The sequence below is a fragment of the Ovis aries genome, chromosome 2 (genome assembly GCF_016772045.2).
Source record: "Ovis aries strain OAR_USU_Benz2616 breed Rambouillet chromosome 2, ARS-UI_Ramb_v3.0, whole genome shotgun sequence".
NCBI classification, from domain to species: Eukaryota; Metazoa; Chordata; class Mammalia; order Artiodactyla; family Bovidae; genus Ovis; species Ovis aries.
Genome location: NC_056055.1, coordinates 52,295,139 through 52,321,786, shown reverse-complemented (window position 1 = coordinate 52,321,786; position 26,648 = coordinate 52,295,139). Strand labels below are relative to the sequence as shown.

The window sequence follows — 26,648 nt, the reverse complement described above, 5'->3', positions numbered from 1 at the left end:
TGATGGAAATTATCTCCTGAATTCTTTTCGTATGGTACCATTCATGCAGCATAATTCTGACTAGGGTGAAAAGGTAGGCTTAAATTGGCTGTGAAATGCAGTTTCAGGTCTGTTTCATGCTTCAACAGCAACAGCAATTCTCAATGCTTTAAAGTTTCCTGTTTGTTATGACTAGATTTTAAAAGATCTGACTTTGTTTCTGGAAATATATAAAACATTCCTTAAAAATTAGAAAAATACAGAAAATTATCATGCATAAACCTACCACTCAGCACCATCAGTATTACCATGATTTCTTCCTTTTTTTTTTTTTTGTTGCCACACCATCGGCATGTGAGATCTTGGTTCCCTGACCAGGAATCAAACCTGCACCCTCTACACGGGAGCATGGAGTCTTAACCTCTGCACCACCAGTGAAGTCCTTCTTTCTAACCACTTTATTCATAATTTTTTCCCATAATATTTTTAAATGGTTGAGAATACATCATAGTACAACTTTGTAATCTATTTAACCCACTTAACACTATGATATTTTCTCAGATTATGAAGGATTTTTTACATACATCATATAGATGGCTTAGCAGTCATTTTATAGATTTCTCTGGATTTTCCTACAAAAGCTATGACATTGTAAATAAAGAAAATCCTGTGAGAATTCCCATAGGAATTTAATGGGATCTTAAATGTTTGATAGGATTCAAAAGTGAAGGTATCTCTGTAGGAAGTTATTTTTATAGGGTTTGACAATGAACCAAATTTCTTTAATATAGAGCTATTGAGATTTTCTATCTTTTCTGTAGAAAAAAATTCTGTAAGCTGTATTTTTCAAAAGCTTGTCCATTTCATCTAAATTGATTATCAGTTTACTGGCCTAATATCCTCCTTTTATTCTTTTAATGCTGAGATCAGTAGTGACATCCTCTTTGTTATCCTATGTTGGAATTTCTGTGTTACCCCATCTTTGTTCTGCAGAAGCATGCTGATTTTCTTATTTTAAACAAATAACTTTTAGCTCAAATAACTTTCTTTATTGTTTAGTCTACTTTTACATTTCATTGATTTTGACTCTATTGGCCCTTGGTCCTCCCTTCTACTTATTTTGGGCTTCATTTTCTTTCTTGTTTATTAAAGTGAAAATGGATCCTTGACTCTAACCTCTTTTTTCACATGAGTATTAATATTTAAAATGATAAACTTCCCCATAAGCTCTGATTAATCTATACCCACAAATTTTGATATACTGTATTGTTTATTTAGGTCAAAATATTTTCTAATTTCCTTTAGGATTTCTTGTTTGGCCCCTGAGCTTAAAACTCAACAATAAACAACCCAATTTAAAGATGGGTTAAACCAAAGATGATATAAAGATGGCAAATAAGCATATGAAAAGATGCTCCACATCATGTGTCATCAAAGAAACGCAAATTAAAAAGGGATACTGCTACACACCTATTAGAATGGACAAAATCCAGAACACTGACAACACTAAATTCTGGCAACGATAAGGAGCAACAGGAATTCTCATTTACTGTTGGGGGAATACAAAATGATACAGCAGCCATTTTGGAAGACAGTTTGTCAGTTTCTTGCAATACTAAACATACTTTTTTACAAGGAGCAATCATGCTCCTTGATCTACTTAAAGGAGCTGAAAACTTACATTACACAAAAATCTACAAAAATATGCTTTATTCATAACTGCCAATACTTGGAAGCAATCAAAATATCCTTCAGTAAGAGAAAGCAGAAATAAACTATCATACATCCACACAATGCAATATTATTCAGCACTGAAAAGAAATGACTATCAAGCTATGAAAATACATAAAGGAAACTCAAAAGCATATTACTAAATGAAAGAAGAGGCTACATAATGTAGGATATTCCAACAATATGACATTCTGGAAAAGGCAAAAAATCTATGGAAATGGTAAAAAGATCAGTTACTGCCAGGAAATGGGTTGGGGGGAGAGGAAGGGATGAATGGGTAGAAGAGAAGATCTGGGAGGCAGTGAACAGTGAAATGAGCACTGAAGAATTGATGCTTTTGAACTGTGGTGTTGGAGAAGACTCTTGAGAGTCCCTTGGACTGCAAGGAGATCCAACCAGTCCATCCTAAAGGAAATCAGTCCTGAATATTCATTGGAAGGACGGATGCTGAAGCTGAAACTCCAATACTCTGGCTAGGTGATGCAAAGAACTGACTCATTTGAAAAGACCCTAATGCTGGGAAAGATTGAAGGCAGGAGGAAAAGGGGATGACAGAGGATGAGATGGTTGGATAGCATCACCGACTCAATGGATATGAGTTTGAGTAAACTCTGGGAGCTGGTGATGGACAAGGAGGACTGGCATGCTGCAGTCCATGGGTTCACAAAGAGTTGGACATGACTGATTGACTGAACTGAACAGTGAGATGACTCTGTGATACTATAATGGTAGATACATGTCAATATACATTTGTCCAAACCCACAGAACTTACCCCACCAAGTTGAACCCAATTAAACTATGACTTTGAGTGATAATGATGTGTCAGTGGAGGTGCATCGTTTGAACAATTTGTACTAATGAGGTATGGTAGGGGATGCCGATAGTGGGGGGTGTTATGCCTGTATAGAGGAAGAGAGGTATATGAGTGACTTCTGTACCTTCTGCTCAGTTTTGCCGCAGGACTTAACACTATTCTAAAAATAAATCTATTTTTAAAGGCATTCTTTCTTTTATATATACGCATGTATTTTACCATTTGTAGTTACTCCTTCCTGTAGATGTAAGTTCCCAACAGGTATCATTTCTCTTCAGTTTCAAGAATCTCCCTTAGCATTTTTAGCAGCACATACCTGCTGGTGATAATTTGCTTAGCTTTTCTTGAAAGTATCTTTACTTCAACTTTATTTTTAAAAGGCACTTTCACTGGATAAAAAAATTCTGGGTTAGCAGAGGTTTTTTTCCCCTTTTCTGAGCACATTAAAGATGTTCCATTGTCTTCTGGCCTCCACTGTCAGTGAGTTAATTATTCTTATCATTAGTTCCCCTGTAAGAAACATAATTTTTGGTCTTGTTGCTTTCAAGATTTTCTTGTCTTCAGCAAACTGACTATGCTATGTCAACATGTAGTTTTCTTTGTATTTATTTACTAAGAGTTGTTGACCTTTTTGTATATGTACATCAATGTTGGGTTTTTCTGGTTTTGTGTTTTTTTTTTTCTAATAGTAAATTTGGAAACCTCTGGCAGGTATGTCTTCTAAGACTGCAACACAGCTTTAATTCTGAGACTGTCCTGCCTACAGAATGTTCATACATAACCATCTGAATCAGGAACCATAATCAAAATCCCTTTGAAATAAAGCACAAAACTAGAAATCAATTACGAGAAAAGAGGGAAAAAAATGATTTCATGGATACTAAATGACATGCTAGTAAAAAAAGGGGGGGGGTGGTGAGTGAGAAAATCGAAACAGAATTTAAAAATACCTTGAGACAAATGACAATGAAAACACAACTATACAAATGTCTATGGGATGCAGCAAAAGTAGTTCTTAGAGGAAAGTTCATACAATACAGGGCTTCCTCAAAAAAAAAAGAAAAAGCTCAAACAAACAACCTAACCTACCACCTAAAATAATCAGAAAAAGAACAAACAAAACCTAAAGTCAGAAGAAGGAAATAAAATATAAATTTATCAGAGAGGGAATAAAATAGAGATTTAAAAAAACAATAGAAAAAAAAATCAGTAAAACCAAGAGCTGATTCTTTGAAAGGGCAAACAAAACTGACAAACCTTTAGCCAGGCTCACCAAAAAGAAAGACAGGAACTCAAATTTTTGAAAAATTAGAAGTATAAAGGAGAAATCTCAACTGATACCACAAAATACAAAAACCCCTAAGAGAATACTATGAACAATTATATGCCAACAAATTTGACAACTCAGGAGAAATGGGCAACTTTCTAGAAACAGATAAAACATACAGCCCACCAAAACTGAATCAAGAAGAAATAGGTAATTCAGGGAATTTCTGGGCAGTCAAGTGGTTAGAACTTGGTGCTTTCACTGCTGAGGGTCAGGATTCAATCCCTAGTCAGGGATTAAGCCCATCCCGTGTGGTCAAATTAATAAATGAAATGAAATATGGCACAAATGAACCTATCTACAAAAACCAGACTCACAGACATTCAGAATAGACTTGTGGTTACCAGCGCGATCAGGGAAGGGAGAGGGATGGACTGGGAGGTTGGGGTTAGCAAATGCAAACTACTGCATTTAGAATGGATAAACAACAAGATCCTACTGTATATATAGCACAGGGAACGAAATCCAATTTCCTGGGATAATGGAAAAGAATACAAAAAAGAATGTATATGTGCATCTAACTGAGTCACTTTGCTATATAGCAGAAATTAGCACCACATTGTAACCAACTATACTTCAAAAACCAAAAAAACCTATAACACCAATCTGAAAAAAAAATGTGCTGAATAAATGAACCAATGAATTCCTAAGGAGTCTGTTATGCATTTGAATTGTTTTGCCCAATTCTTAAGAGTATAAAAATGATGTTTTTTAAAAAAATTCAACTGGTTGAGGTAGAAAGGTAGCTGACTGGCTCTGTTGATCTAATGTCTTCTTTTCTCCTACAGTCTCGCTTGTGCATTAGTTTCTGGCTGTGCGGGGCCTTCGCTGCTGCGTGGGCTCTCCTCTAGCTGCCGTGCTCAGGCTTCTCTCACTGGTGGCTTCTCCTGTTGTGGAGCGTGGGCTCCGGGGTGCTCGGGCTTCAGTAGTCGCAGCGCGAGGGTTCAGTAGTTGCAGTTCCCCGGCTCTAAGCACAGGCTCAACAGTTGTGGCACAAAGGCTTAGCTGCTCCATGGCAGGTGGGATCTTCCCTGACCAGGGATCAAACCCACCTCTCCTGCAGCGGCAGGTGAATTCTTTACCACTGAGACACCAGGGAAGCCCTAACGTCTTCTTAAATAATACAATCCCATGGTTTAAAACGCAAGATACAAAAGGTTACAAGTGAAAAGGCTACTTCTCACTTTTGTTTTCCAGTCATCCAGTGCTCCTCCCCATAAGCAACCAGTTTCTTGTGTGAGAACACACTACAGACAAGTATTTCCAGTACCAGTCAAGTTTCCATTTTAACAGTCTCACCTGACAAACACTACTTTCCCCCTTAATTACTGTGGCAGGCAGGTAAGAACCCTACCACCATCTCTCTGAAAGCCCCTCCCCTACCAGTCTTCTGCCAAACTTTTCTCAAAGAAGTAAAAGAACACACTTAGATTTTTACCTCAGTTTGTAACTAAAACTCCTTTACTTTGTCCAATTTCTGTTCAATAATGTAAGAACACTCAAGCGGATTTTCTTAGATAGCCAAAATTCATTTCACATTTTAAAAATCTATGCACTTTTATGCATAAGTTTCTTCTCTAGTCTTTAAAAGTGTTTTCTTATCTCAAATTGCCAAATTTGTTTTTGGAAGCATGTTTTTGTTTTTGCTGTCATTATCTTATTGTTAAAGGACAGTCTGAAAAAGACAATTTTACCTTAACACAAGCTTCTTTCATATTGTATTTTTTACCTTCTTCAGAGGCTGCATTAATGTTTTCATGCCACAAGGGTGCACTAAAGCCACTTTATTATTAACACATAACAAAATGAATGTTCCATCTTTGGTATATACGTTCTTTCTGTCCCTCAAAGATTTCCCAAGTTTCATCTTTAATATTTAGACTGTGATCAATAACAAACCTAATGTCATCAAAATAAGTATCAATGGTAATGGTAATTCTACTTTATCTTATAGATTAGATTTTTAAAATCTTGTTCAGTGTCTACTACTTTATACAGTTTTTTCATGTAGGATTAGCATTAGAACTCACAAAACAGATTATATAGAATCACATTACAGTCACACAATATACATTTATAAATGGAACTTCTGAATGTAGTAGCAAATAATAGTAATAATAATGGCTGTAATTTACCAAGCATCTAATAGGCAGCATCCCTATATAGACATTTTATGTCACTATCTCCATTCCTCACAGTAACCTGCAATACAAGTTTCCACTTCGTTTCATAACTGAGGAACCTGAAGCTCAGAAGGGCTAGGCAACTTCTCCAAGGCCACCTAAAGACTAAGTGGTAGAACTGGCATTTGAAGCTGGGTCCACATGGCTCCAGGACCCAAGTTCTCAGTAGTACACCACGTTGCAATGAAGAATATCATAAGAAAACGCTTTCATCTTACCCATAGTCATCTATCAGGTGAGAGCCAAGTACCACCACGTCAAGTTCAAAGAACTCAGGTTCCATTTTAATGCCAAACATGATGGGGGCAAGTTTAGAATAATCAGCACGGTTGCAAGTGGCAACACAAACCCGAAGCTTCCGGTTATTCTCTTTCTTCTCCATGATTTGTTTTCTTTTTGAGAGGTTCTGAAAATAGAGTTCCTGAAGTTGCAAAAATAAAAATTAATATCCTGTGATAAGCCATAATGGAAGAAAATATGAAAAGAACATATGTATGTATAACTGAGTCACTTTGCTGTACAACAGTAATTAACATTATAGTTCAACTATACTTCAATAATAAGACATTACAGAGGAAAAAAGTTTATTTATAATCAGAATGATAGATCCAAGATATAAACATAAAATTTTGCAGTCTTAAATCTTTAACCATCATTAAATATAGTGATAAAGGGAGGGACTTTTAAACCTGAACCATTCCTTCAGAAGAATACCCAATGGCAGCCCCCAAAGTATGTTTCATGACCAGAATCTATCATCCTAATGTAGACAAGTTGGGAAGAATGTTTAGATATTTTGAAAGACAAGTAGTCCCCAGCACTGCAGATGTGCATAGTTCTGTTATCAATCCAGACTTGGTTAAGTGCTCCCAGTCCAGATGATCCACTAACAAATGATGTGGCGGAACAGCGGAGGACCAGCGGAGCAGCGGAGGACCGGCGGAGCCCCAGCCATAGAAACAGCTGAAGCAGGGACTGGGCTGTCTGCCCCAGATAATATTCAAATCCCTCGATCATCAAGTACGCATCACTTCCCCTGTTCTGCCAAGACTTCTTCCTTTTTTGTTTGCATTTAATGGATAAAGTCTTAGAAACATTACAGAATAAAAGCCCAGACACTGCCAGTCCTTTGCTGATTAAACGCACATTAGCAAATTTATGTCTTGTCCTCATTCACTGTTGTAAATTAGCATGAGCAGAGGCTAGAAGTATCATCTGGATTGTGGTGAAACGTTTAAAAGCAATAGCCTCTTTCTGCTTTTATTCATTTTCCCCATCATGGTTTAAGTGTAAAGCTCCTGGAGAAGCAAGTGGCAACCCACTCCAGCATTCCTGCCTGGAAGTCCCACGGACAGAGGAGCCTGGTGGACTACAGTCCACGGGGTCAGAAGAGTCAAACACAACTTGGTGACTGAACCACCACCACTGTGAATGAAGGTAGTCGTCAGGGTTAGTTGCAGGGTGTGACTGTATCTCTTTCTCTTCTTTTTTTTTTTTTGTGAGGGAAAGATAGTTTTAGTTTAATTTTATGGGCTCCTTTCCCCCCTTTTATGGTCATCTAATTGCACTGGTTAAAAGCAACTAATCAGTTCTTTAGAATATGGTCTCTAATCAAGTCTAACTTTATTTAGACACTATAGCTGGACAAGCTTGATTGAACCAAAATGGGAACATTAAACAAACTCACTAACAATACTGATTTAACTGTCAAGTGTAGAATTCTCCCTTTAAGCAAAAGCTTGTGACCATTTTGTATGGTTTGTCTGGAAATTTTTGTAAATCTTACATTTTAGTAAAATATTGTTTGTTACTTAAAAAGAGAGTAACAAATCAACTCTCATTTAAAAAGTAAGCAAACATCAGCTCTTTATTATTAATTAAAAATTACTTGCCATTCCTCACAATTAATCCCAACATACCAGACTAAAGCAAAAGTTTGGTTGAGAGCCACTGATCTAGTTCAGCTTCCCCACTTAGAGAAAGAGAAAGACAAGCCTTGGGGGAAGAAATTACTTCCCCAAGATTCAAGATCACATCCTATAACAAATGAGTTACTCACTCTCACACTACACACAAAGCACTGTGATTAGTGCTGAGGAAAAGATGAGTAAGATGAAACAAAACCCCCTACCTTCAAGGCCTCATTCACATCCTTAGCCAGTGTCTACAAACTTGACAACTCCAAATGCCTACCAGCTATCTCCTGCCCCACAGGCCCCTCAAAGTCACTGGCCCAAATGAACTCATTTTCTTTTCCAAACCTGTTCCTCCTTCCTATCCTCTAACTGCGTTATGAACTCCCATTCATCCAAATGCCTTGACATCCTTGTCTTCTCTGTTCCTCACCCTGTACTTCCTCAGCCCTGTCAATACTACCTTCTGAATATCTTTCAAATCTATCTCCTCTCTATCCCCCTCAACCAGGACATCTCCTAGTCCAATACCTGACCTCAGGTCAGAACTATTCTAACAGCTGTCAAAGTGGATTGTTGTTTAGTCTAAGTTGTGTCCGACTCTTTTGTGACCCTATGGACTGTAGCCTGCCAGGCTCCTCTGCCCCTGGGATTCTCCAGGCAAGAATACTGGAGTGGGTTGCCATTTCCTTCTCCAGGCAACCACCTCAACCCAGGGATCAAACACGAGACTCCTGCTTGGCAGGTGGATTCTTTACCACTGAGCTACCTACTACTGCTCAACTCTTCTGCACCCCTATCCCCCACCATCCTGTACTCTCTGTTCAAAAAGTAAAAACCAGGGACAAGGTGTAAGAGTTATGTTTCATGGAGTTTTTAACACTTCCTTATATCAATGTAAAGTTTAACTTCATGGACTAATCTCAATGCTTAGGTCTCAGGAAGTGTATCGACATTTAGAATTTGTGATCAGGAATCCAGAGAAGCTTGAGTAAGGGTGCCACTAAAAGGGGAGCTGCCTTTTCAATCAAGGTAGACCCAGACTTGGTGGAAATGCTGCCAGTAACCTTCTGCTGTTGATACCTCATCTCTCTTATGCTGGAACTTCTATAATCACACAAACTGCCCATCATTAGGCCCACTCAGAATTTATAATCTCCAGTAAGAACTAATCCCACCCAATGGAAAGCATTTATAAGATCGTGTAATGAACATTCTGTCAAGAGAGTTGTATTTGTAAGGTCTAAGCACTAGCTATGGCTCAGACGGTAAAGAATCTGCCTACAATGAAGGAGACCAGGCTTCAATTCCTGACTAGGGAAGATCCTCTGGAAAAGGGAATGGCTACCCACTCCAGTTTTCTTGCCTGAAGAATCCCATGGATAGAGCAGCCTGGTGGGCTACAGTCCATGGTGTCACAAAGAGTCAGACACAACTGAGCGACTAACACTTTCACATTTTCTTTGCCCACAAGCACTACCTAACCAAAGAGACAAAGATATTTTTCCAAAACCAGCTGGCCTAAGTGTTCTGGTACGTAAATCTTCTTCCACTCATTAAAATTGAGCTGAATAAATTGCTGATGATATTTAATTTGCTAGGTGAGGCAAAGCAAATGGATTTTGTTACTGACCAAATGGTTGGTAAATTTGTATTTATTTTAGAATAGTAAACTTTCTATCCTGCAATTCTAAATCACTTAGTGCTTACCAGGTAATTCAAAGGTTATTCTACCAAAAGTGAAAGTAGCCATATTACACAAACTATGAAAAATACAATAATGTTACTAAGACCAAAAGGTTTTTTAAAGAAAAAAGCTAAATCTTTTTTTAAAAAAGTGTAATAATGGTAAAAGTCCTTTTTTAAGGGGAGAATTCTTTTTAAAAAAGTTTTAATTTAATTAACTTTTGATTAGATAGTACATTCACACAGTTTAAAACTGAAAAGGCACAAGAGGCTCTAAAAGTCTTCTCATCTGTGTCCTCAGACGTGGAGTTCTCCCTGGGTGCTTAGAGTTGCTAGTCACTTATCCATCCTCCTACATAAACTATATATACAAAAAATACACATATATTTCTTCACATATATAAATACAAATATATTTTATAAATATATAGAGTGTATTACGCAATTAGCAATATATTCTACAAACTACTGTCACATACCTTGCTTTTTAATTGTTCTTAATTACGTTTCTGAATCAAGTGGTAAAATGGGAAAGTTTAAAGACATTGTTGTTGTAGTGTTTTAGTCACTAAGTCATGTCCCATTCTTTGGTGACTCCCATGGACTGTAGCCGCCAGGCTCCTCTGTCCACAGGATTTCCCAGACAAGAACACTGGAATGGGTTGCCGTTTCCTTCTCCAGGGAATCTTCCTGACCCAGGGGTCAAACTCACATCTCCTGTATCGGCAGAGGGATTCTTTAACCACTGAGCCACCAGGGAAGCCCTTAAAGGCATTCAGTTCAGTTCTGTTCAGTTGCTCAGTCATGTCCGACTCTTTGCGACCCCATGAATCGCAGCACGCCAGGCCTCCCTGTCCATCACCAACTCCCAGAGTTCACCTAAACTCACGTCCATCGAGTCGGTAATGCCATCCAGCCATCTCATCCTCTGTCGTCCCCTTCTCCTCCCGCCCCCAATCCTTCCCAGCATCAGAGTCTTTTCCAATGAGTTAAGTCTTCACATGAGGTGGCCAAAGTATTGGAGTTTCAGCTTTAGCATCAGGCCTTCCAAAGAACACCCAGGGCTGATCTCCTTTAGGATGGACTGGTTGGATCTCCTTGCAGTCCAAGGGACTCTCAAGAGTCTTCTCCAACACCACAGTTCAAAAGCATCAATTCTTCGGTGCTCAGCTTTCTTCACAGTCCAACTCTCACATCCATACATGACTACTGGAAAACCATAGCCTTGAATAGATGGACCTCTGTTGACAAAGTAATGTCTCTGCTTTTGAATATGCTGTCTAGGTTGGTCATAACTTTCCTTCCAAGAAGTAAGCGTCTTTTAATTTCATGGCTGCAATCACAATCTGCAGTGATTTTGGAGCCCAAAAAAATAAACTCTGACACTGTTTCCACTGTTTCCCCATCTATTTCCCATGAAGTGATGGGACCAGATGCCATGATCTTCATTTTCTGAATGTTGAGCTTTAAGCCAACTTTTTCACTCTCCTCTTTCACTTTCATCAAGAGGCTTGTTAGTTCCTCTTCACTTTCTGCCATGAGGGTGGTGTCATCTGCATATCTGAGGTTATTGATATTTCTCCCGGCAATCTTGATTCCAGCTTGTGCTTCTTCCAGCCCAGCGTTTCTCATGATGTACTCTGCATATAAGTTAAATAAGCAGGGTGACAATGTACAGCCTTGACGTACTCCTTTTTCTATTTGGAACCAGTCTGTTGTTCCATGTCCAGTTCTAACTGTTCCTTCCTGACCTGCATATAGGTTTCTCAAGAGGCAGGTCAGAGATATGAAATCTAAAAGTGCAAGTCTGGGCTTCCCTGGTGGCTCAATGATAAAGGATCTGCCTGCCCATGCGGGAGATGCGGGTTTGATCCCTGGTCTGGGAAGATCCCACATGCTGCAGAGCAACTAAGCCTGTGGACTACAACTATGCTCTAGAGCCTGGGAACCTATGCTCTAGAGCCTGGGAACCGCAACTACGGAGCCCATGTGCCACAAATACTGAAGCCCACGTCCCACAGAGCCAGTGCTCCACAAGAAGAGAAGCCACCACAATGAGAAGCCTGCACACCCCAAGTGGACAGTAGCCCCCACTCTTCACACCTAGAGAAAAGCCTGCACAGCAGTGGAGATCCAGCACAGCCAAAATAAATAAATAAAACTGTATTTTTTACACTGCAATTTTGAAAATTGCCGGCCATCAACTTTTCAAATCTATGAGAGCCCTGAGAGTGAAAGTGTCACAAACAGTTATTGAGAACTGACTCTGTGCAGAGCAATAGAAAGCAGAGATGCAGAGCCGAGGAAGATCTCACCTCTAGTTTTTAGGAGTTTAGAATCCAGTACACGCCACCAAGCCACATTAATAGATCACCTTCCCAACAGAAGCACGAGGAAGAAAAGTAACAAATTTTCTTTCACTGCCCAGTATAATTATTATTTGTTCTGGATAAAATGTCATGTCCAAGCATCCATTTTCACACTAAGAACTGTGATCAGAGTCTCCATGATGAGTATGAAATGAATAAATGTGACATAATGGACTTAAACTATACCAGGAGTTTTTAAGTTGCATAAAGTGCAATGTAAAACAAGATAAAACTTTTTTATTTACACAGTGGACTCCCAGAGAGTAATGAAAACAAATGGACTACGTTGAAATGTGTCAATATTAATAAACGTCTAAAATATGTTAAATGAAAACAGCATATTCTAAAAAGATACAATAGGGCACCATCTAAAAATATGTAAAACATTACTATATGTTGTTTACTGATTTATAGTAAACTTATACAGCAACTCAAGAAAGTAGTTACCTCTGAAGGAGGAGGGAAGGGAAAGGAAAAGAGGGCTTAGAGGGTTTCTGTTGTCTATGTAAACATTTTTTAAAAAATCGTTTAAGTAGAGATCTGAAACAAACATGGTAACATATTAATATGTGTTAAATCTGGAGGATTGGTAGAGGGTGTCATGTTGTCTTCTGTCCTTTTCAGCATATATAAAATATTGTATGGAAAACGAGAAATCTTTTAAATGATCAACAAAGATGCACTGTCCACAGTCCTTAAAGCCTAAAGCTCAGAAAGCAGATGGACTGGATATTTACATTCATTTCACTCAATTCCATGAGAGTAACCAGAGCCACTAAAACATAGATACTAGTATGAAAATAAGCCTTCACGTCGAACTCACTGGCAATCTGAGAAACCTACATTCTCTCAAGACTATTACAAATACTGACAAAAAGGTGAGTGACCCCTTCCAGGGAAATAAATACTGTGGTCCCATTCAACTATGGAAAAAGACACTTGGCTCAAGCAGTTTCTGAGCAGAAGTGAAGTGAAAGTTGCTCAGTTGAGTACCTTTTCAAACCCATGGACTTTGCAACCCCATGGACTATAGTCCATGGAATTCTCCAGGCCAGAATCCTGGAGTGGGTAGCCTTTCCCTTCTCCAGGGGATTTTCCCAACCCAGGGATCAAACCCAGATCTCCCACATTGTAGGCAGATTCTTTACCAGCTGAGCCACAAGGGAAGCCCTTCTGAGTAGAAGACACCATCAAAGTAAACAATTGCCAAGCACATGTTAAGAGCTTTACAAGCATTAATTCACTTCATCCTCACAGCCCTATCTTATCAGCCCTGTTTTACAAACGGGCATACCTCAGTGAAAACCAATTTACTTTCCCCAAATCATAGCTGCTGCTGCTGCTGTCGCTTCAGTCGTGTCCGACTCTGTGCGACCCCATAGACGGCAGCCCACCAGGCTCCCCCGACCCTGGGATTCTCCAGGCAAGAACACTGGAGTGGGATGCAATTTCCTTCTCCGGGGCATGAAAAGTGAAAGTGAAGTCGCTCAGTCGTGTCTGACTCTAGCGACCCCATGGACTGCAGCCTCCCAGGCTCCTCTGTCCATGGGATTTTCCAGGCAAGAGTACTGGAGTGGGGAGCCATTGGCTAATAACTGCCAAAACCAAACACCAAATCAGCATTCAAGATAGTGCTCATATCCAGTGTTTGCCTGCCTGTTCATTTCATAAGCACTCATGAGTGAGAACCTTCCTGCCAGGCACCGCGGCAGTGAAGGGCACATATGATGAATCCCTCTCTTCCCTCAGTGCAGACCGGATGAGGCTCACAAGAATCAGGAGAGGTCTATCGAAAGTGGTCTGAAATTCAGAACACTATCTTGAGCTATACTCGGGTGTGACTCCTTCCAGAGCTTCCACAGTCGACTCGAACAGTTATCTCTAAATGCCAAGCTGTACCCTACGACACTTCTCCATAAAAAAAAAACAAAACTTTCGTGCTCTAACAATTTTACAAGTGTTGTGCTGCGGCGCGCGGTGGGGGCGTGGGGGGGGGGCGGGATAGTGAAATAAATACATATCAAGCTTCCAGGGAAGCTCAGACTCAGAGTACAGTCAGGGTTAGGCGCAGACCTTCAAGATCATCTTTCGTCAGACACTTTACATCCCAGGGCCACTCATCTTCACGGAGCTCCCTGCCTTCTCCTGCACATCTCTGTGAGCGGCTGCTCGCTGTCTTTCAGGATAGCCGGAGGAACAGAGTGCAGCCGGCCTTCCTCTGAGACCCCGAGCCCCACTCCGGGGTTACTCATCCGGGGTCCGCACTCAAAACTGCTGCACCAGCCAACGGCTGAGCCCACAACTGGACTAAGGAGCGGCCCTGACGTGCAGGCCCACGGGAGACAGCCAGGCCCGGGCCGGGTGCGGACCTGCGGCGTGATGAGTGCGGAGCCGCCGGCCGGGGATCTGAGGCCTCCGGGTGGAGGCCGAAAGAGAAAGGCCCTGGGGGCCGACAGGTGGCGTTCCCCGAGCCCGCGTCCCTCTTCCCCGAGTCCCTGGCGGGCACGCAGGTCTCACCAGTAGCGGGTCCGCTGTTTCTCCCGCGTCGCCGCAGTCAGACCTCGCGGGTGAGAACGGAGGGCCGATCCGGAACGTAGGCCGGCGCGAGACCGCCCCTTCGGCTTCCGCCACCCTGCACCGCGAGCGATGACTCGCCTCGACCGGCTCCTAGCGCACCCGCGCGCCCTGCACACCCACCCGAGCGCCAAATCGGCCGACGCGCCCTACGTCAGCGGCGAGGAATTCTGCGATTGGCTGAGCGAGGAGGACAGGCCGGGGCGGCGCCTTCCGTGAACGTGGCGTAGCCCCCAGGCGACCAGCTCTTGTTCTCAGCCGGTGTTCCCGCCCCTGGACAGCTTCTCCGCCTGTCAAGTGAAAGTTCGGAACCCGAGCGCCTTACGGGTAGTTGTTTTGGCCTTGCGCCCTAGAGGCAATGTCTCGGGCCTTCTCACGCAGTCATTTCATAGGCAGGACCAAAACAATACGGTCGTGTGGCGGTCCACCCAGAGCTCTCTCCCGAGTGAAGCCGTGCCCCTCCAGAACCGCGTCTACTAGAAGGATCTGTGGATGCTGATGACCAAGGCGAGGCGGAGACCTGCTGATCCTTATGATGCGCGGAACCCCCAGGCCGTCCTGCCCCAGACACTTACAGAGAGGAACACAGAGGTGGCAGAGAAAGTGGCGGGAAAGGCCTCACACAGCTCCTGATGAACAGTTTCTAATGATTGTTTCAAATTCCTTAGTCACCACTGACAAGCTTTGAGTTGGTGATACAGTATATTAAAATATTTTTACAGCTAGTAAATAACTTACCGCAAGTGAAACTATTTAAACAGCCTAATGATTCATTGTCAGTTCTTGCTAAAGTGAATTTCAAGCCCAATAAACTTTTGCACTTAATTTATTTCAGTTAATGATGCTCTAATTTACAGAATATTTGTGAACCGTTAGTTCCCCTGCAGCTAGCTTGTTGTCACCAAGTCACATCAGCTACAAAAGGACAGATATTAGGGGATTTCCTGCAAGCAAGTACCAGAAGATTTCTTTTTTAAATATCACTTTTGCTATTCTGTGGAGAATGGACTGGTTGAAAGTTGAGAATGGTGGTAGCGGGAAAAAAATCTCTGAAAGGAAACACACACACACACACACACACACACACACACATACACACAAAACCCATACCACTAATTGCATTTGGCAGAACTAGGAAGAGATAGACTTTTCACTGAATTTATTTTTATATCTTTTGTATTTTGTAGTATATGCATACATTCCATATCAAAGAAAAGAAATTTGATGGTAAAAAAAAATGGTGGCAGTGAAACTCGATTGAAATGATTGGATATGATATTTAGTTTGGAAGTAGAATTGATGAAACTTAATTATGAATTAGGTATGAAAGGATGGGGTTTCCCAGGTGGCTCAGTGGTAAAGAACCCACCTGCCAATGTAGGAGACATAAGAGACACGGGAAGATCCCCTGAAGAAGGGCATGGCAACCCACTCCAGTATTCTTGCCTAAAGAATTCCATGGACAGAGGAGCCTGGCAGGCAACAGTCCACAGGGTCACGAGTTGGACATGACTGAAGTGACTTAGTATACATGCAAGGATGACAGAGAAAAGGAAGGTTGACTTCCAGATGTCTTGTATTAGTAATTGGGTCATTGGTGCCATTTGCCAAGATGAAAAGCTGGGGGAGTGGTCAGGTTTAGGGATTTAAAAGTAAAGGTGTAATTTGTGATGTGTTAGATTTGAGATGCCTATGAGACAGCCACAGGAAGCTATTATAAAGGCAATAAGATGCATGAATCTAGGGCTTCCCTGGTGGCTCAGTGGTAAAGAATCTGCCTACCAATGCAGGATACACAAGTTCGATCCCTGGTCCAGGAAGATCTCACATGCCAAGGAGCAGCGAAGCCCAAGTACCACAACTGTTGAGCTTGTGCTCTGGAGCCCAGGAGTTGCAAATACTGAAACTCACGTGCATCTAGATCCCATGCTCCACAAGAGAAACCACCACAATGAGAAGCCCCTACTCCCTGCAACTGGAGAAAAGCCTGCATAGCAACAAAGACCTAGTGCAGCCAAAAATAAATAAAATTATGCATACAAAAGATATATGAATCTGAACACACAGATTCACTGGACTCTAGATGGACTCTACTGCTGCTATAACAAGTTACACAAAACTTAGTAGCTTAAAAATATATTAACTTCCAATCTGGAGGTTAGAAGTCTGAAACGGGTTTTTGAGGGGCTAAAATAAAAGAAGCAGTATAGATATCATCACAAGAAAAAAATTTATAACTATGTGTAGTGATCAGTGTTAACTAGATTTATCATGGTGATCATTTCACAAGATCCTTGTGTTTTACACCTGAACCTAATGTAAAGTTATATGTCAAATATAGCTCAATTAAAAACAAAAAAAAGATATCAGTAGTTTTGTCTTCCTTAGGCTGCAGGGGAGAATCTGTATCTTTGCCTTTTCCAATTTCCAAAGGCTACCGTCAGACTTCCCTGATGGGGCTCAGTGGTAAAGAACCCGCCTGCCAATGCACAAGACGTGGGTTCAATACCTGGGTTGGGAAGATCCCCTGGAGAAGGAAAAGGCAACCCTCTCCATTATTCTTGCCTGGGAAATTCCATGGACAGAGGAGCCTGGCAGGCTACAATCCATGGCGGTCGCAAAAGAGTTGAACAGAACTTAGCAACTAAACAACAACAACCTAACAGAAGGCAAAGACCTAACAGAAGCAGAAGAGATTAAGAAGAGGTGGCAAAAGTACACAGAAGAGCTGTACGAAAAGGTCTTAATGACCGGGATAACCATGATAGTGTGATCATTCATCTAGAGCCAGATATCCTGGAGTGTGAAATCAAGTAGGCCCTAGGAGGCATTAATATGAACAAAGCATTAATACGAACTGGAGGGGATGAAATTCCAGCTGAGCTATTTCAGATCCTAAAAGATGATGTTATTAAAGTGCTGCAGTCAATATGCCAGCAAATTTGGAAAACTCAGCAGTGGGCACAGGATTGGAAAAGGTCAGTTTTTATTCCAGTCCGAAATAAGGGCAATGCCAAAGAATGTTCAAACCGCTGCACAGCTGCGCTTATTTCACATGCTAGCAAGGTAATGCTTAAATCCTTCAAGCTAGGCTTTGATAGTACATGAACTGAGAACTACCAGTTGTACAAGCTGGATTTAGAAAAGGCAGAGATCAAATTGCCAACATTTGTTGGATCATAGAAGAAACAAAGGAATTCCAGAAAAACATCTACTTCTGCTTCATTGACTATGCTAAAGCCCTCGACTGTGTGGATCACAACAAACTGTGGAAAATTCTTCAAGAGATGGGAATACCAGACCACCTTATCTGTCTCCTGAGAAACCTGTATGCAGATCAAGAAGCAAGTTAGAACCAGACATGGAAAAACGGACTGGTTCAAAGTTGGGAAAGGAGTACATCAGGGCTGTATATCGTCATCCTGTTTATTTAACATATGCAGAGTACATCATGAGAAATGCTGGGCTGGATGAAGCTCAAGCTGGAATTAAGATTGCTGGGAGAAATATCAATAACCTCAGATATGCAGATAGTAGTAGATAATATGCAAGCAGTACCATCCTAATGACAGAAAGCGGAAGAGGAACTGAAGGGCCTCTTGATGCTTAAAACTCAGCATTCAAAAACTAAGATCATTGTTGCATCCAGTCCTATCACGTCATGGCAAATAGATGGGGGAAAAATGGAAACAGTGACAGACCTGACTTTCTTGGGCTCCAAAATCACTGTGGATGGTGACTGCAGCCTTGAAAGTAAAAGATGCTTGCTCCTTGGCAAGAAAGATATGACAAACCTAGACAGCATATTAAAAAGCAGAGATATCACTTTGCCAAGAAAGGTCTGCATAGTCAAAGCAATTTTTTTTTTTCCAGTAGTCATGTATGGATGTGAGAGTTGGACTATAAAGAAGGCTGAGCTCTGAAGAATTGATGCTTTCAAATTGGCTGGAGAAGACCCTATCCAGAACATAACAAGAGTTTTCTTTTCTTGAATAAAAATTAATATCAAAACAGTGTTAATGTTCAGTTTTTATCTGGTGGCTTATTACATGGATGTGTTTAGTTTGTAAAATTTCATATTGAAAACTTAAGGTATGTGCACTTTTTGTGTTTATATTGTAAGTACAATATGTTTCTAAAATACTTCATGCTTAAGATGATAGCTGGGGAAAATGTAACTAGAAATATAAATACTTGTAGTAATAGGAAATACAATTTTGAGAATTTGTACACTTATTAAGCCACTCGTAGATTTTGTGGTTTTTTGACCAATATTGAGAATTTTATAGTTTCATATATAGTTGAATAGTTCTGTGTTCATAGAATCATTTAACCCTAAATTATCCCTTTTTAGGATTTTCTCCTATGTTCTCTTGAGATGAAGTTGCAGCAAGAAGCTGTAGGAAGCATTTTCTCTTGGCTTTTTAAGATCACTTTTCTATGGGTAAAGATTACCGTTCTGGATTTCTGGGTCTCTGCTATAGGGGAGCATTATCTTTTCTGATAACAGTGTTTTCATTTTCTGTGGATAAATACCCAGAAGTGGAATTTCTGGATGGTATGGTAGTTCAATTTTTAATTTTTTGAGAAACCTCCTTACTGTTTTCTATAGTGGCTATGCCAGTTTATATTCTCACCAACAATACACAAAGTTTCTTTTTTCTCCAAGTCCTCACCAACAGCTGTTGTTATCTTTTTGACAACACATGCTAACCATTTTGACAGATGTGAGGTGCTATTTTATTGTGGTTTTGATTTGAATTTCCTTGATGTTTGGTGACATTCAGCATCTTTTCACATGCCTGTTGGCCATCTGTATGTCTTCTTTGGGAAAATGTCCATTTAGGATCTCTTGCCATTTAAAAATTGTCTTTTGACGTTGAGTTGTATGAGTTCATTATGTGTTTGGGGCATTAATTGCTTCTTGCATGTATCACTTGAAAATATGTTCTCCCTTTCAGTAGGCGGCCTTTTTATTTTGTTGATAGTTTCCTTCACTGTGCAAAACTTTATAGTTTGATGTAGTCGCACTTGTTTATTTTGGCTTTTGTTGCCCTTGCCTGAGGAGATACACCCAAGAAAAAAAAAATTGCTAAAGCCAGTGTCGAAGAGTATAGTGCCTATTTTCTTTCCAGAATTTATGGCTTCAGGTCTTACGTTTAAGTCTTTAATCTACCCTGAAGTGGCACTGGCCTGCTAACAGATGGGCCTGGTCTTGACACGGCTGGCAGTGGTCCGTGTGACCCCAGGGTGGGTCAGCCCATCAGTGTGTGGGGTTTGGGCCCAGGGCTCCCAGGGCTGGTGCCCACCCACTAGTGGATGAGGCCAGGTCCTGCTGCTCCTGAAGCTGGTGTTAGTCTAATGGTTAGTGAACCAGGTCCTGACACAGTTGGCTGCAGAGTCTTGGTGTTCACGGAGCTGGTGTCTACAGAGGTGGGTGAGGTCTCTTTCTAAGACTAGTGTCAACCCACAGGTGGAGCTGAGTCCTGGGATATCTGACTGAGGGGCTGAAGGCTCTTTAGTTGATGTAGACCCACTAGGTGGGTGGGGCTGGGTCCTGGGCCATCTGGTAGGTGAGGGTGTGTCCTGGCACAAGGCTGGAGCCTCAAGGAGTCCTTTCTGCTAGGGGGTAAGATCAAGACCCTGCTCATCTGGGGCACCTGGCCTGGGGCATCCCTGGACTGGTGCTGACTGGCTGGTGGGCAAATAGTTTCCAGCACTAATAAGCTACAGGGAAGACTCTCAAGTGGTGCTTGCCAGTGCCAGTGCCCTCCTGGTGGGTTGACCTCCCCGAAATGGCTGCATCTACGTCTTCAGGGTGAGTTTCAGTTGCCTCCTGCCTCTACGAGAGGCTCTCCAAGGTCAGCAAGTGGGTTTGACCCAGGCTCCTTTCCAGTGGCTGCTTCTGCCATGCATCTTGGAGCGTGTGAGATTTTGTGTGTGGCCCTTTAAGAGTGGAGTCTCAATTTCCCGTAACTCTCCGGATCTCCCTAAAGAAAGTGTCACTGGCCTTCAAAGTTAGATGTTCTAGGGGCTGGTCTCCCCAGTACAGGATCCCTGGGATGGGAAGCCCAATGCAGGGCTTGGACCCCCTGATTTTGGGGGAGAACCTCCGCAACTGTAATTATCCTGCCAGCTGTGCATCACTTACCTGGGGGACAGGAGTCTTGACCAGCCGCATCTCCGGCCCCCTCCCCTTCTCACTGTGGTTCCTTCTTTGTAACTTTAGCTTTTAGAAGACCTTTTTCATTAGTCCTCAGGGTGCTCTTATGCACACTTTGTCTGTAAATAACTGCAATTTTGGTGTGCCTCTGGGAGGAGGTGAACACCAGGTCTTCCTGCTCCATCTTCTTGGCCACTCCTCAAGTCACATGTTTTGTTTGGTTTGATTTCCTTTGGCTTTAATCTGAGGGCTCTACAAACTGCAGAAAAGTACTGATGGCTTTGTAGTGTAATAAAATCAGAGTTTTAAAAGTTTAGGAAATATTTCTTGCAAACAAAGCAAGGCAGTTACCTTGATACTCTTGGCAAATCACCGAAGGTGTATGTTTGTTCCTTTTGAACCTAAAGTACATTCCAGATGATGGCTAAAGCCAGGTGGTCATTTTAAAGAAAAAATGAAGCAGACAGACCTCTCTGTTTCTTTCTTGATTCTTCAGTTTTACAGGAAGGTGTTTTTCACAAGCTTGTGGCTATTGAACTTTCTCATGTTTTCACCTAACGTTAGAAAGATGAGCTGCTGGTTCTCCGGGTTCTCAGATGTTTCCAAAGCACACCCATTTTGTTATGGGTGACTCCAGCCCTTCTTAGTGAGTAACTCTATAGAATTACTCCGTAAACAGAATTTAGGATTCAGGGCACAATTAGATCGTCAAAGAATCCTTGAGAGGTCATCTAATTCAGCCTTCTCATTAACAGAAGAGATCTCTCTCCAGCATCCCTGACAGACGCTCATCTGGCCACTCTGGGCACATTTATTCTAACTGGGACTTGTCTTGCTCTTTAACTTGGTGACTTAATGATAAAGTACTCTACCTACCTCTACCTCTACTCTGCCTTAATGATAAAGCCTCTCTGCATACATGTTAGTAGCCTGCTGTTCTGAACACTTTATGTTCACTCAGTACTCCTAACCATCTTAAGATGTAGACTCTATCAACTCTATTTCATAGATAGAAAGACTGAAGCATAGAAGGAAAAATTCCTTAAGGTCAAAGAGCTATTAAGTAGAAAACCCCAGCCCTTGATCCCACATACTCGACCTACATTTCCTCTCTGTACTGCAGAACCCACATACATCATGACAGAAACCTGTCTTCAGGGTGATCTTAATTGTCAATTTTTGGGTAAGTTGTTAAGAATTCACATAACTGCTATACAGCCCATATCTCTCTGAATTGCACATAATGGTCTTAGAAAATTTTAAAAGATATCTTTAAAATCAACATATATGCCTATGACATTCTCCTGATGTGCTTCAAAAAAGAAAATGAGGTCAGTTTGGCATAATTAAAAAATAAACTTATTAAAATATAACAAAGAAAGTTGCACATAACAAGCATGTGTTGAATTTTGGGTTTTCATGAAGTGAACACACTTGATAACTACCACTAAGATAAAGACAAGAAGTACCAGTATCCATGGGCTGCCTAACCAAGAGCTGCCTATCCATGACCCATGACAAAACCTGGAACCAAAGCTATGCTTAGTAATAGATACAATGGTAATTAAGGAAGCATGTTAAACTGACTCTCTGAAGAATTTAGACTGTGGAGTACAAAGAAGATTGGTCAGTCAAGGAATGAGAGCACAGATATGTTACAAGAGGTTGAACAGGGGGGCCATAGGGCAAGAATCCAGTCTCTGACTTGCCTTGGATCCTGAAGCAACTCTCTGACTTCAAACTGTGTATCCTTAAAATAAATCCTCTTTTTCTTAAGGTTCCCTATTCCTTGCAGTCAGAAGATACTAACACCAAACTCTGAGACTTAGTCCAGTGGAAAAGAAAATTGCTGTGTCTGCCACGTGGATTTTTGGGGGAGAGGGTAGGGGTGGGTGGGGGCTGTGTGGAAGAGAGGCAGGAATGGTGACATGAACTTGCCATTCCTGCTCTTGGCCCATATTATGAAGAAATCAACCTCAGATGGGAAAAGCTGAGTAATTAATCACCACATTATCTGGATGTTTCTGTTTAATAAATATCCTTGCCTTAGCTGTTCCCTCTACCCAACTCTGTATTTCAGCCATGACCTTTTAACTGTCAGAGTCTCTTGAGTATATAAAGAGATAAAGCACAGCTTACAAAGCAAGTATCACTGCATAAGCCAGATTGCTTACAGCCTAACCAAGTCATGTGGGTACCTCCTCACAAGAGAGAATTACTTCTGTGACACTGATGAGGCTTCCCTATATAGAGAAAGCACTTCTTTTCCACTTGGGAAAGTCATGTGAGGGTTAAGTTTATACTGGCTGAAAATAATTTGGTAACAATGTGAGCGAACTGTATGGGTCAACTTCAGGTTTGTAAGAGACTATAAGACTATAGTCTATAAGACTATAAGACATGCTTACACACATCCTGATTAAAATATTTGTGACAAGAAGAGAAGCCTTTTTGGGGTTCATATTTTGGGATAATATCATCACTGTTCATATCCCCAGTTACTAATCATGTCAGCCAGTTAGCATTTTAGAGTGCCTGCCACGGTGAGCCATGCCTGTGCTAGTTTTCCCAATGATAGAAGAAAAGTACAAATAAATACAATAACCATACGTGTGTTTTTGTGAAATATTGCCCTTCATTGGACAATTTCTTAATGTATTTTTGTGGGCTGTGAAAGTATCATATTTTGCACTGATAAATACTTTTATTTCTTATCTGTCTTGCTAGGGCAATGAGCTAACCCAGAGAGAGCTCAGTCATCCCTGACCAGCAGGATCCAGAAAGCTGAACTGGCACAGTTATTCCAGCTGAACTGGAAAAGTGTTCAAAACTAGTTCATTTTTAACTTTGACCCTGTTATAAAAAGTTGGATTAACAAAATTACATTCTTAAATAACTGCTCATCAAAGAGTAATGTGGGAAGTATGTTCTTTTGGACTTTAAAGGATCTGCTAAGCAATAAACGTTAGGAAAAATCTCATGATTTCTCCACAACAGCTGAGGAACCAGCCCAGGTATATGTCCAGCACCTCTGGAGGTGAGGAGCAGCCCACAGTTAGTACTTGGCATCCAGCTAAGTTCCTTTGGAATGCCACTGTGGGCTTCTTCATACCTGTGTGCATGCTCAGTCATGTCCAACTGTTTGTGACCCTCATAGACTGTAGGCCGCCATGCTCCTCTGTCCATGGAATTCTCCAAGCAGGAATACTGGAGTGGGTTGCCATTTCCTCCTCCAGGGGATCTTCCTGACCCAGGGATCAGACCAATGTCTCCTGCATCTCCTACACTGGCAGGCAGATTCTTTACCACTGCGTCACCGGGAAGCCCAGACTGTGAATATTTAAGACCCACTCAAATATACATGGTGAATGACAATAAATTCTAAGCATGAAAAGAAGACCTCAACCTCTCCTCATGTTTTCCATGCTCCTACTCTGGATCTAAGTGAAACTTTCAAATAATTTTTTCCCCCTACCCTCCTTTCTGTCCTGAAATGTGGGCACTCCCTTGCAATGACACCTTTTCCCACTGGTCTTCTACACACTTGGTCTTTCAGAATGTCATTCACTCTGACTTTCCATTCTGACTATGACTTGTGTATAGGTAGTTCCTTGGATAATACTCTGGCCTGATCTTTCTTCCTAGTCCTAAGTCGATATCTTCAACTGTCTGCTAGAGATTTCCTCACCTCCGACTCTACATAAAATTTAGTTTGGTTTTTTACTTCTTGACCGTCCTGCTTATTTACAGGTAACAATTGGTCACTTTCATTCAGACTCAAAACAATGGAGTCTTATTTTAACCTCCTCTGACTTTTAATATCCAAATTCTTCAAGATTTTTTCTTTTTTGCATCTACTCTTCTCATTCCTTTCATTATCATCTTAGTTCAGATCTTTATCTTATGTTCTTAATTCTGAGATGCCAGCATTTTAATAATTTTATTTACCTAAAATTGTATAATCAGTGTAGACATTTAATGTAGAGCTTTTTATTACAAAAACCTATCATTCAATAGTGTCTTAGAATAAAAAGCTATGACATCTCAGACCTAGATTACTGTGCTACCGCTCTTTCAGCCTGAATTCCCTTTCTTTTCTAATCTGTCCTGCACACTACTGTCTGATTAAAAAAGATTGCATTCACTATGTCCAGTGGTTAAGACTCTGTGCTTCCACTGCAGGGCACAGGTTCATCCATTGCCAGGGAACAAGGTGTGACCCCCCTCCAAAAAAAAAAAATCCAACTTCAGTGGTACCCATTCTCTGCTAGGTAAAGTATGTAGGTATGCCTAGGGGATCAAAGTACACATTGAAGGGACCCCACAATCACACCCTGACCTCTTCCTGTCCTTATCAGTATAATTGCCCTACCCAGATTCTTCTGCCCTGAACACATTCTCTTCTGCTTCTGTTTGTGTCATTTCCCATAATTAGAAGGTTATTCCTCCTGCTACGCATGCCCTACTCGGACTGCAAGTTTTCTCTCTGTTGTAAACGTAACCTGAACACTCTATCCCCAAATACTCGTCTTCCTCCAAATTCCTGTAGGACTTGTCTTGATCCCACAGCCATCCAGGATGATCCATTTTTCTGCCACCATGTTTCACATATATTATTATTATACTAAGACTAATATATTATTATTATACTAATTCTAATTAGTTGTACTAATTAATTGATTAGTATATTGATCAATTAATTATACTATTATTGTACTAATATATTATTAGTTATCTAGTATCTTTGAATGTCTGTATATATGTATGTTGTTGTTGTTCAGTTGCTAAGTCATGTCCAACTCTTTGCAACCCCGTGGACTGCAGCATGCCAGGCTTACTTGTCCTTCACTGTCTCCTGGAGTTTGTTCAAATTCATGTCCATTGAGTCAGTGATATATTTATGAGTGTAAAGCAAGTAATCTGATGTTTTATAATGAACCCAGGAAAAATCAGTCACATTAGTTGTCTCATTCTATGTCTTATTTCTCTCATCAAATTACAAAGTCTTTGAAGTTATCTCTATTAGATATACTTGTTTCCCTTGAATTGTGATTTATTTAAGAAATACAGTCTAATAAGTGCTGAGTTCAATACGGGATCACATCTCTTAACAAAGGTCATGGCCACCTCTATTCTTTTCTCTATGGCCGGTCCTAATCACTTATATTCAGCTTCTCCCATTCTGCCCTCCTCCAGCACCCAAGATAATGATCTTAGCAGAACAATACTATTGCTCAGGTTTAGCGTAAATCAAATATAAAGGAACATGATGAGTTAAGGTGGATGTGAGGAGGTAGTAAGTCTTGAGATGCAGCTAAGATATAGGGCAAGGCTGGGTCAGCAGGTTAGGCTGGGTCACGTAAGATGTAGGGCAGGGCTGGTTAGCATGATGTCATGCTAAGGAGGTCAGACCTTCTTTCTCATCACTGGAACTGGGAGGTTTTATTAATCAGCCAGCTATGTCACGGAGGGACCTGATCAGATTTACTTCATTAGAGTTTTGGGAGATGGATAGGGAAGAGGAGGAAGAACTAGGAGAATGTAGGCCAGTTAAGAACACTATTTCAGTACGGTAGTGGGGGTGGTGGGACTGAAAAGCGAGAGAATGGAGTCAAAAGAATGTGGCTATTTGCAGCCCATTGAGCCAACTGTTCTCTTTTCCCCATGGGGGCCTAGTGTGCAAGGGCTGCAAACAGCAGCCTCCTTAGTAGTGTTGGAAGCCTGTAGCCTGTACAGGTTGCCCTAAGTTACCTCGGAGACATCCCTTTCCAGTAGACATTTATGATTGGCATGCTGTCCCCAAACTAGGTTCCAGACAGGTGTGTGTAGTGCCTTTGGAAAGCCCCAGGGCAGAGTGGCCAGGGTCCACATTGGCCAAATCATAATGTCCAAGTTGCAGAACAAGGTG

The 26,648-nt window shown here is 41.2% G+C and overlaps 1 protein-coding gene and 1 non-coding gene across 4 annotated transcripts in view; one reads left to right on the top strand and one right to left on the bottom strand.

Annotated features, from left to right (window-relative positions):
- The window catches only part of GNE (glucosamine (UDP-N-acetyl)-2-epimerase/N-acetylmannosamine kinase), a 67,389-nt gene that overhangs the window by 24,361 nt on the left and 16,380 nt on the right, over positions 1-26,648 (bottom strand). Inside the window, exons 1-2 of one of the 3 annotated variants that reach the window (XM_004004259.6) lie at positions 14,521-14,694; positions 6,254-6,456 (exon numbers count right to left, since the gene is read on the bottom strand). The exons of 1 other annotated variant lie outside the window; for it this stretch is intronic. In XM_004004259.6, the coding sequence (XP_004004308.1) occupies positions 6,254-6,417 (164 nt within the window). In that variant the 5' untranslated portion in view covers positions 6,418-6,456; positions 14,521-14,694. Of the gene's footprint in view, positions 1-6,253; positions 6,457-14,520; positions 14,695-26,648 lie in introns of those variants that run through there. One more of the 3 variants, XM_015093147.4, reaches the window with a different exon arrangement.
- LOC114113372 (small nucleolar RNA SNORA70) lies at positions 26,370-26,504 on the top strand. Its single transcript, XR_003588413.2, has one exon. It is a non-coding gene; the product is annotated as a small nucleolar RNA SNORA70 (small nucleolar RNA).